This window comes from Equus przewalskii, chromosome 9 (genome assembly GCF_037783145.1).
Source record: "Equus przewalskii isolate Varuska chromosome 9, EquPr2, whole genome shotgun sequence".
Taxonomy (NCBI): domain Eukaryota; kingdom Metazoa; phylum Chordata; class Mammalia; order Perissodactyla; family Equidae; genus Equus; species Equus przewalskii.
This window is the reverse complement of record NC_091839.1, coordinates 54,731,266-54,743,362: the sequence shown is the minus strand read 5'-3', so window position 1 is coordinate 54,743,362 and position 12,097 is coordinate 54,731,266. Positions and strand designations below refer to the sequence as shown.

At 34.8% G+C, this 12,097-nt stretch overlaps 1 protein-coding gene across 2 annotated transcripts in view; it reads left to right on the top strand.

Moving 5' to 3' along the window:
• HACE1 (HECT domain and ankyrin repeat containing E3 ubiquitin protein ligase 1) overlaps nucleotides 1-11,729 on the top strand; it is a 106,191-nt gene extending 94,462 nt beyond the window's left edge. For both annotated transcript variants that reach the window (XM_070556755.1, XM_070556756.1), the window contains 2 exons: nucleotides 6,211-6,324; nucleotides 6,863-11,729. In XM_070556755.1, coding sequence (XP_070412856.1) covers nucleotides 6,211-6,324; nucleotides 6,863-6,965 — 217 coding nt within the window. In that variant the 3' untranslated portion in view covers nucleotides 6,966-11,729. The remainder of the gene's footprint in view (nucleotides 1-6,210; nucleotides 6,325-6,862) is intronic.
• Nucleotides 11,730-12,097: the final 368 nt, after the last annotated feature.

Genomic DNA, 12,097 nt, shown 5'->3' with positions numbered 1-12,097 from the left:
TGTCCGTGAGCTAACATCTCTGCCACTCTTCCTCTATTTTGTATGTGGGACGTTGCCACAGCATGGCTTGATGAGCAGTGTGTAGATGCATGCCTGGGATCCAAACCCACAAACCCCAGGCCACCAAAGTGGAGTGCGCAAGCTTAATCACTACACCACTGGGCCGGCCCCCTAATCTTCATTCTTGATAACTTAGAATTTCATCTGCATCCTTCTCTTTATGAAAATATAGTTCAGTTTTTCTGTTATAAGTGTGCATAGTTCTAGGAAAGTTAGGATACTCAGAAAATTAGAAGAAATAAGGAAAACCACTGTCTACCAGCAATAACCACTATTAACAATTTGATGCAATTATTTTTCTTAATTTTTCTTGCCTATTTTATTTTTTTACTTAAAAAAAATTTTTTTTTTTTTGAGGAAGATTAGCCCTGAGCTAACTACTGCCAATCCTTCTCTTTTTGCTGAGGAAGACTGGCCCTGAGCTAACATCCATACACATCTTCCTGTACTTTATACGTGGGATGCCTACCACAGCATGGCTTTTGCCAGGCAGTGCCATGTCTGCACCCGGCATCCAAACCAGCAAACCCCAGGCCGCCAAGAAGTGGAACGTGCGAACTTAACCTCTATGACACTGGGCTGGCCCCTTTCTTGCCTATTTTAAAAACATAATTGTGAGTGTATATCTGTATGAAATATATATGTGTAATTTCAAGTCAACTGTTTTCTTATTTTAAAAGTAGTTCATGACCATTATAGAAAATTTGGAAAATGGAAGATATAGATAGAAGAGAAGAAAGTGAAAATCCTTTTGACTAATTCCATTATCAGAAATAAGACTATTAACATTTTGCTTTATTCTTTTAATCTTTTAACTATATAACTAGAAAAATAGTTGGAGTCACACTATACATCTAATTTTAAAGCATAAATAAAGCATGGATATACACAGATTGTAGACTAAAGATATGAAAGAAAACCTTGTTGTTGGTTTTGTTTTGTTTTTTTAGGCTTCATAGTGCCAAGAAATACCAAGAGATTTGAGTAATTTAATAAAGAGAATTAAACAAAAATTATAATTTCTATGTAAGAAAGTTAGACAATTCAAATTAAAAAAGAGAAATCACCTCTGAGCTCAGTCTCTGAAGATAATTGCTGTTAACATTTTGGTTATTCTTCCAGAATTTTTCCCACATATATAAATTTTTACTTTTTAAAAACCTTGTTTCTGTTCTATAACTTGAATTTATCAATATATCATTAAAAATTGTTCCATTTGTAGATCTGATAGTTTTAATGGCTGCTTGCTCTTCAATTTATGGACCTCCGTTAATTCATATTGTCCTTTATTGTTAAATTTTCCTGTTTATGAGTAGTGTTGAACAAATAAGGAATTCTTGTGCTTATATACCTGTGGGCCACTTTGATTATTTATGTAGGATAAATTCTTAGAAGGGAAGTTTTTGGATACAGAAGTATATAAATTTCTGCACCTGTGATACGTGCTGTTCATTTACCCTCCAGAAGGTTCTCAGTATTCACATCAGCAGGGAATGAGAAGGCCTTTCCCTTATTCAGTCAATACAGGATGTAATCATTTTTATTTTCATATAATTTCTTATTTATGTAATTATTTTGTGTCATGTGAATTGCCTGTCTTTATTTTTTGTGCATTATCCTGTCATTAAAAAAATTCAATTTTTAAGTGTTCTTTATGTATTAGGGACATCAACTTTATAAATATTTGTCCAGTCTGTTTGCCTTTTAACTTTATTAAGTTAAATATACAAGTTTCATGTAATTTAAGTTATAAATTTAGTTTATAAAATGGGGGCCAGCCCAGTGGCACAGGAGTTAAGTTTGTGTGCTGTGCTTTGGCGCCTGGGGGTTCACTGGGTCGGATCCTGGGTGCAGACCTACGTACCACTTATCAAGCCATGCTGTGGTAGGTGTCCCCCGTATAAAGTAGAGGATGATGGGCATGGGTATTAGCTCAGGGCCAGTCTTCCTCAGCAAAAAGAGGAGGATTGGTGGCAGATGTTAGCTCAGGGCTAATCTTCCTCAAAAAAAAAAAATTATAAAATGAAAGTTTTAAGTTACGTTGCAAGTCAGTTATCAATACTTTTCTTTATGGTTTTTATAAATCCTTCCCTGCTGCCAAGATTTTATATATATATGTTTGTCAACATTTTTTTCTGTAACTTTTTTATGATTTCTGTTTTTACATTCCAATTTTTAAGCCATTTGGACTTTATTTTGGCTTATGTTGTGAGGTAGCGCTCTTTTATTATTTTTCTAAATGGTTTATATCTAAACACCATTTCATGAATTAGATTTTCCCCCGTGATTTGGTCAGTGTGAGTTTTAAATGCAGAAAACAATCATTCAAGTTTTTTGGTACTAAAAATGTCTATTAAATTACTTGCTCTTGCAGAATAAAAAAATACTTGAATTAGCAATGCAGAGTGCCCCTCCTGTGTCAGTAGTATAGTCTTTGTTAGCAGTGCTGAAAAGAGCTGCACTGTTTATTGTTTAACTGGTCATGAAGTGTAGCGCGTGAATCCATTTAAACTGAGGTGAAGGATGTGGGTGAAGATTCGACGCCAAGGGGAGACAGCACACAGCTAAGTTTCACCTTCAGCTTGAAGGAGCCACCTGTCAACACTTAGTCTATGTAGAGTCCTTGTTATGAATTCAAACTAAGTCATACGTTCTCTAAAACCTTAACTTTCCTTTTTATTAGACCCGTAGTCGTTAGTATAGGTATTGCATTTGCCATTCTAAACCTAAAGTGTGTATTTTTTTCCTTTTAACACTTTTTGGAAAATTCTGATTATCTATTTGTTTATATTTGCATACTAAACATGTCTTAATCCATGTCCAGAGTATAATTTAGTGCAACCTTACTGAAAATTCAAGTGTGTTCCAAGTGTAGAACCAAGAATCAGTACAGAAAGTAACTTTTATAGTAATGACAATATTTTGTTGGTCTATAAGACTGTCTTAAATGTCTTACTCTTTGGTTTCATTACCCTTATGAGTAATGAAAATCAGACTTGATGATTTCTTTGTGTATAAAATAGAATCATATCATTTTTATTAACGGTAATTTTACATTGTATAATCCAGCTGTCATGATATTCAACCAAAGACTATTTCATTTATTTTTCTCACGTATGCTTAAGCTTGATGAGCCGTGATCTTAGCATAAGATCCACTGATTATTCAAGTATGGGGCCCGGTCATATTTGGCTGTAGTTTAGAAGAGAATTGAGGTTTCAAGGATGGTTTGTGAATATCACCTTACAGAATAATTTCAATTTAGATGTTGAAAATTGGGAGATCTTGGGGGCCGGCCTGGTGGCGCCGTGGTTAAGTGTGCACGTTCCGCTTCAGTGGCCTGGGGTTCACTGGTTTGAATCCCGGGTGTGGACATGGCACCGCTTGGCAGGCCATGCTGTGGTAGGTGTCCCACATATTAAAAAAAGTAGAGGAAGATGGGCATGGATGTTAGCTCAGGGCCAGTCTTTCTCAGCAAAAAGAGGAGGATTGGCACCAGTTAGCTCAGGGCTAATCTTCCTCAAAAAAAAAAAAAAAGGAGATCTTCTGATTTTTTAAGCTTATGTTTCAAAATTTAGTTATATGAAAGACATTAGATTGATCATCCTGCTGTTGAAATATTGTGCTATAATTTGTGTAAGAATCAGTGTCAAGGCTTATTTTCTCATCTTGTCCTGATAAAGTAGTATATTTATTTCAAAATTCTGTCTCTATGGGAAATTGAGAACAACTTGGCCTTTTATCCTTTTTCATTTTTGTTGCTGTTGTTAATTTTTTAGGCATAGATTAATCTACATAGGTTAGCTAATGCTGAATTTTATTTTCAGGTTACAGACATATCCAGGTCTTCTTTAGATAGTCTCTTGCCCTAAGTGGGAATTGTTCAGGCATTAGTGTTTTATTAGCAAGATTTAAGCATACTTTTAATATTCACTTGGATTTCTAAGGTAAACTCAGGCATTTCATCAATAAAGCATTTAACAGTAACTAAACTGCTTTCCCGCTAGAAAAGAAAACTGCTCTTTTTAGGGATTCATCTATATTGAATTGTTAATTATTTTTCCCTGTGAATGTATATGTATCATCAGTGATTTCAAATAGAAAATTCTGGTCCATTTTTTTCATGTTCTTTTTTTAGTGTATGTGGTAAAAAATACATAACTTAAAATTTAACATTTTAACTACGCAGTTCTGTGACATTAAGTACATTGACTTTGTTGTGCCACTGTCACCACCATTTCTCTCCCCAACTTTCTCCTCCTGAGCTGAAACTGTACCCAGTAAACGCTGACTCCCCATTTGTTCTCCTCCCAGCTCTTGGCAACCACCATTCTATTTTCTGTCTCTCTGAATTTAACTATTCTGAGTACCTCATATAAGTGGAACTACGCATAATTTGTCTTTTTGTGACTGCCTTATTTCATTTAACATAACGTCCTCAAGGTATGTCCATATTGTAGCACATATCAGAATTTACTTCCTGTTTTAGGAATTTTATAGTTTTAGCTCTTACATTTAGGTCTTTGATTTATTTTGAGTTAATTTTTATATATTGTGTTAGGTAAGAGTCCAACTTAATTTTTTTGTAGTGGATATCCAGTTTTCCTAAGACAATTTGTTGAAAAGATGGTCCTTTCCTGTTGAATGTTTTTAGCAGTCCTGTTGAAAATCGTTTGGCCGTATATGTGAGGGTTTATTTTTGGGTTCTCTGTTCTATTTCACTGGTCTATATGTCTGTCCTTATGTCAGTGCCACACTGTTTTGTTGCTGTAGCTTTGTAGCTTAAATTTTGAAATCAGGAACTATGAGACCTCTGTCTTTGTTCTTCATTTTCAAGATTGTTTTGGATATTCGGGGTTCAACAGTTTTTTTAATGAACTGAATTATGCTTAGTACTGTGAATCATATGTTAGAAAACATTTTTAATACTAGTCAGATTTCTGCCTTTGAGTATGCATATAATACCTATACATTAAATGTTTCTTTGTCATTCTAATTTATCTAAGTCATTCTAATTTAGTGTAAAAAGCACTACAGATCTCATTTTAAAAACAGCGAAGTTTTGGGGCCGGCTCCGTGGCTGAGTGGTTAAGTTTGCGTGCTCCGCTGCGGCGGCCCAAGGTTCAGATCCTGGGCGCGGACATGGCACCGCTTGTCAGGCCACGTTGAGGCGGCGTCCCACATCCCACAACTAGAAGGACCTGCAACTAAGATATACAACTATGTAACCGGGGAGAGGGGTTTGGGAAATAAAGCAGAAAAAAAAAAAAGGAAGATTGGCAACCGTTGTTAGCCCAGGTGCCAATCTTTAAAAAAAAAAAAAAAAAGCGAAGGTTTTTCAATCAGTATGTTTAATCATGATACATACAAAGGCTAATTTGAAGTAATAATTTTCTTTCAAAGGAAACAGTAGAATTTAGGAAGTTGTAATTACATCATCTACAGCCGTGTACCCAAGATTAAATTTTCTAGTAGTGTTTATGCATTAAGTGTTAGCCTTCCTGTGAACTCGTAATGTTAGGTGACATTAAAAAAAAAATAGATCTGATATTCTGAATCCCTGGAAAGAGAAATGTGAAGAATTTTCTAGTTTTCCCACTGTGAAAAGTAAAAAACAAAAACCCTTTGGATGACCCTAGATATTTTTCACAAACAGGGAAATCATTTGGATTATGTGTGAGAGCTTCTGTTGCTTGAGTTAATCAGGCAAACATTCATTTACTCAGCAAATATTTAATGAATGTCTCCTAGATGCCATTTTGCTAATAACCCCAAGGATACAAATACAAATATGACATATTTGGGCCCTCAGATCATTTCCAGTTTAGTAGGGGGATACAAGAAAGAAAATAGATGTACATGCAGTATGCTAAATTCAATAGTAGGGGTCTGTGCTGTGGCCAATTCAAAGCGTGGTGTGGCTTATAGAGACACGCGGGGCGGGGGGCAGGGGGGAGTGTCTCCATGGAAGCCTCCTGACTGGCCAGAAAACAGCTTTTAGTAATGAGTTGGAGATTTGCGGATTCAAAAACGTTATCTTGTCAGTGTCCTAGAGTTGAATATATTCTTAACCTAATGTAGAATTTGAAATACAATTATCACCAAGATTTTCCTGTAATAATTATAACTTATTAAGATATGAACTCTTAGCTCCAGGGTCCCACACGGTGGATTTGCTAATATCATGGGTGGAAGTGGATTGCAAAACTTCACAATTGCTGCTGTGCCATATACTCCAAATCTCCTACCAACCTCAAGCACATGGTATGTGAAATTGGCTCATTTGCATGCATCGTGAATTGTTTTAATTAATGTTGAATGATCATAGGTCTAACTAATGTACTGCTGCATTGAGAGGAAAACCTCAACAGTGTGATCTCTATTCAGCATTTTGGAGTCACTGATAAATAAGTAGCTGCATAGTTCCTTACCGCCGCCTTTTTTGGTGGGGAAAATGTTTGGGGAAACTACCTATAATTTAATTGAATATAGTTCAAGTATCACTAAAGTTACGGTGTCATAAGTATCACTGAGTTATACCATCACTTCAAACTCAAATTGCTCTAATGCTTATTTATTTTAGGCTGAAAGGAACTTATTTTCTTCCACTACATTTGCATGCTAAAGGAAACTGCAATGCAGCAGTTTTTTTCTTTTTAAATACTACTTTAGGGTTTTCCAATTTGAATGCAAATTTGAGAGGGTGGTTTCATGTTAATTCTGAGTGGTGTTTCACTGCTAGACAAACAGTCAGAAATTTCATAGGTGTCCTATTTAATTGTGGTATATTTTTCTTTGAAAGCATCAACATGCTCAAGTTACCTGAATACCCAAGTAAAGAAATACTCAAAGACAGACTTCTTGTGGCACTACATTGCGGCAGCTATGGTTACACAATGGCGTAATGAAGTCTGGAAAACTCATCTGACTACTGATGCGCAATTCAGAGTGGCAGAAGTAATCTAGGAAACTGTCAGCAGAAAAGCAGCCCGAATGCAGCCCATAGGCAGGGCTGATGTTTAAAATTCAGAAAGGATCAGGTTTTCTTTTTCCCCTCCTCTCTTTTTCCTTTTATGTTTGCTCAGTTTGTAATACAATTAGAAATATAAAATCACAATAGTCTTTATTTTAAAAAATGCTAATTGAAAGTAGTAGAAATTGTTCTTTTTTCATATTTCTTTAATCTTATCCAAGATTGTGTTAAACCACAATCTTAATGTACATTCCACCTCTGCTATGTAACTGTCTTGTTAAAAGGGTGTTTTCTCTTTATTTTCCTATATATTAAATTATATTAGGACATCCAGCTGGTATGTTCTATTGCATGTAAAGTGCTGTTTATATTTTGGAAAACTATTGTATAGAATGGATTAATTTCGATTGTGTATAAAGCCACAAATATGTATTTTCCCATATTGAATCTATATTGCAATGATGTTTTTTAGCTTTTTAATATTTTAATATATAACAAAGTTTAGACTGATGTGACTAACACCTATGAAATGACATCTAATTTGTATAGTAAAGCTTATACTATATTGTATGAATTCTTTGCATCTTTCAGTGGTCAATTTTCCACATATATTGTAGTCTCAAAGTTTTTCTTCTGCCTTATTTAATTTATATTTTAGGTAAAATTAAAATGTGATATTTTACCGTATTTCTTTTCATTACTTTTGTGTGAGCTCTGATGACACATTTGAAGAAGTAATCCGATGTGCAGATTACAATTTAAATCTGTACACTTTTATTTCTTAAATTTGCTTTTTGTAATTAAAATGTTGAGTTCAAGTGATATATGCCTAATACACAGCACTGAGTTTTTTAATTTTAGGGTGGTCTAGTCAGTTTTCTTTTGGAAAGAGACACTTGAGTAGTTACAGCATACCTTTTAAGGAGAAGTCAGAACACTCACATATTCAGAAATACTGACAGAGGAATTTGTAATGTTTGGAACCTTGCCTCTAGGAACTGAAAATAGACTATCCAATGGCATCATTGTTGGTGGAATGGCTTTTATGTACAGATTTTCTCATATGAGCAGCAGTGTATTTATCACTGACAAATAACAGATAATGTATATGTCAGTATAAATACATATATATGTAATACATATATAGAAAGCTTTGCTAAGTTGTAAAACTTCTTTCGTACGTGTTTTTTGGTCCTCTTTTGTTATTGTGTGGGTTGAGATAATAAATATCTCAACAGATTACATTATAAACTAGGAATTTTTTACAAATTACTGTTAGCTCTGAAATTATGATTCAGATGCTTTATTTACAATAAATGAAGCTAATTTTCCAATTTTTATTTTCAAAATTTATTTGTAGAAGAGATCATTGCCTTCTGAGTTTTCAAATAGGTAACTGACTTTAATATTACATTGCTTCTAAATTTAATGTTTACAAGATTTATTTCTGTTTATAATTGTATGGTACATTGGCTTTGTCAGATTGGTCATTTTGCAAGTATTTATGTAGAAGAGATAAGACATTAGAAGTCTCATGGTATTTTATCCATGAATTTGAATATTTTTTGATATAGATCTAGCAGTTTCAGGGTTTATTCTTTTATATTGTCTTAATTTTTTTAACTATAAGAATGTAGTTAGTATAAAGAGATTTTATACAGATTAAAAATACTATTTAAGGGGCCGGCCCCATGGCCGAGTGGTTAAAGTTCCGTGCACTCTGCTTCAGTGGCTTGGGTTTGTGAGTTCGGATCCTGGGCACAGACCTACTCCACTCATCAGCCATGTGTGGAGGCATCCCACATACAAAGTAGAGGAAGACTGGCACAGATGTTTAGCTCAGGGCTAATCTTCCTCACCAAAAACAACAAAAACAGAAATCTATTTAAACTAGAGGAAGAAAGTCTTTTTAATTTATTCTCTTCCCACAATTTCTTTTGTAAGTAGATGGACATGTTGAATGCATGGGAATATAGAAAAATGATTAAAGATTTTCTTCTTTGGGTAAAAGAAGATTGCACTAATAGGAAAGGAACTCAACTCTTAAAACGTGGGAAATCCATATATGAAAGAAAAGAGAGAAACATAGCATTCTAAAGGAATAAAAATATAAGGCAAGGGAACATGTTTTAGAAAACTGATTAATGAAAACATCTGGGCAAGAAGTAGATTAAGTTATTCAAATAATTTGAAGGGATAGTGACCATGTAGTTAATAAAATCCATCTACTTTATCCCAAAGCAAAATGTGATATAGTCTAAGGAAATCCCAGCTTTAAAACAATATGCTGAACACATCCTACTGCCACGAGGATCGTTGTTGGATGTCATGGGGGGAAATGAAAGCTTTAAAGCGTAGGTCACGAGTTGGAGGCCCAAGAGATGATTCCCACTCACGCATGTGTTTTGTTTGTCATGCCAATTCTGAAATTTTGATGAGTTGTCAACATTAAAAAAAGTCTGGAGATTTCATGCAGAAGTCCAGATGTTTAGCTTTTGCGAAATCAGACAATCTAACAACATTGAGCATAGATTCCTAGGAAGGCATTATTAGTAGGCTGGAGTTGAGTGGAAGCCACTTCTTTCAAAGACTGAATGTGCTCCTGGTTTGCCGTTTTCTTACGCCAGCCTGCTTCACTCATTTATGTCACCTTCTGGGCCATTGGCAGCATTGGAGTTTGCTTTAAAGAATCTATGTTGACCAGAAATGTTACCCCGGAGTGTAAACTGGTACCGGTTCTTTGGATGGCAATTTGGCAATATCGGATTTTTAAAATGGACCCATACTCTGACTCATCAATTCTGTGAATTTATCTTATGGATATACTTGTTCGTGTACATAAATATATTTGTATAGGATTGTTCACTGAAGCTTTGTTTGTTATAGAGAAAAATGGGAAATAATTTAAATGTCTCTCAGTAAGGAGTTACTAATAAATTGTATTACATCCATACAATAGAATAGTAATTAGTATTTACAAAGAATGAAATGGATTTGTGCATACTCGTATGTAAATGTTTCTAAGGTATGTTCAATAAAATAAGGTAATATAGAAGAGTGGTTAAGGTGGAAATACAATATTCCTGGGCTTATATGCAAGACAAATTTCTGGGCTGGAGACAGTTGCTACATCTAGGAAAGTTGTAAGATGGGATGAAGACTTTTTCATTATATAGCTTTTTTTTCCTGTTTGTCTAAATCACATGCCTGTGTTATTTTCTATATCATACATACATTAAAAGAAACATCCAGTATCTTTAATTAAGAGAAGCAAGTATCAGTAGTAGGTTTTATTAGATCTATAAAATGCCATAGCAGTAGCCATAAGCAATATTTTCATAATCACATAACTTATTTTATAATGTGGTTAATTTAAAATGTCTTCTAATTAAACTCTTTTGCAAACAAAATCAAAGAAAGGAATGCTTCTTTGTCTACAAAGCTCTATTTCCACATTGCTAATAACTAGCTCTATTTATAGCTCTCTAAAATTCTACTGATTAAAGAGTTTTATTTGAATTCACACTTTTCTCCTCAATTTTTCTTTTCTTTTCTTTTTTTTTTTTGCTGGGGAAGATGCACCCTGAGCTAACAAGCTAACATCTGTTGCTGACCTTCCTCTTTTTTTTTTTTCATGTGAACCACTGCCACAGCACGGCCACCAACAGATGAGTAGTATGGTTGCACAACCAGGAACTGAACCCAGGCCCTGGAAGAGCATGCTGAACTTTTACCACCAGGCCATTGAGGCCAGCCCAGTTTTCCCTTTTTTTTAATAACAAAAGTGGTACTTTCTTGAAGTGGGGAAATCTGGAAAGCATGGATTCATGTACCAACTTGGAAAAAATAATAAATTATAGTTCTACTACTCAACAAGTTGTATTTGCTTCTAGTCTTTCTCAATGCATTTATTCCGTGGTTGAGTTCATAAAAAACATAGCATTTAGTATCTTTTTTTATTTATTCAGCATTGTATTTTAAACATTTCACATGTCATCACAACTTACTTGTAAACGTTTTTTAAATGGTGGCGTAATATTCTATTGTGTGGGTGTATCATAATTTACTTGACCATGTCTCTAAAGTTTTTAGCCCTTAGATTTCTGATATTTTTGCTTTTGTAAATAACAGGTGATCTTTTTCAACACCAGTTATAGTCGAGGAGTGGTAATGTTTACTGGGCTATTTGTTGAAATGGCTGTCAGTTGCTCCGTGGTTGTGGAATTACTGTTTGAAGGCTCGAGAATGGGCTGTTGGAACACTGAACCCTTTGGTAGGTCAGACCAGATGGGATTGTTCTACCAGCACAACTGGGGCTGTGTGCCCCACCCGAGTGTGAAAGTGTTAAAAAGAGAATCACAAAGGTGTGACCAAGGTACATTCATTTGAGTAATTGCTTGCTTCCGGTCTTCTTCCCAAGAATAGGGAAGGAAACTCATCTTCAAATGAACCAAGCCCCTTCCTCAGGACCCAGAACTTCAGCGTTTCCTAGTATGTTACATAGCTCAGCTACATCAGGAGTCATGCTCTTATGGGTTAAACTAGAAACCTAACCTCCATTGATAAAGTTTCCCAGAAATGGACTTACATGGTGTTGGACTGCAACCCTTTTGTCATTTGGAGAATTTATATATAACAGTTGTCTCTGTGAATGCGTTTTTAGCTGATAATAAAATTTTGGTTATTTTCACCACAATTTCGGTGTATGGCAGTATATCAGATTTTTTTTCATGTGAAACACTCTTCTTTCTTGTGCACTTCCACAGTTGTTAGGCAGCAAAACTCACTTTTAAGGTTAACAATAGTATCAGAAATCCCAATTTTATAGTGTGGTTTAAAGCTGTTTTAATGTGGACAGATTTCCTTAGAATGTCCTTTGTGAAATTCTTAGGTCCTGGGTTATGGTTACCTGCCTATAGGTCCAGTGCAAATTGGCACAAATTTATTTAATTTATAATCAGTCCTCATTATTTTACCAATGAGAAAATTGAAGAACAGAGAGGTGGTAACTTGCTTAAGGGTTTCAGGGCTATTTAACCAAACTAGAATTTAAACCTAGATTTT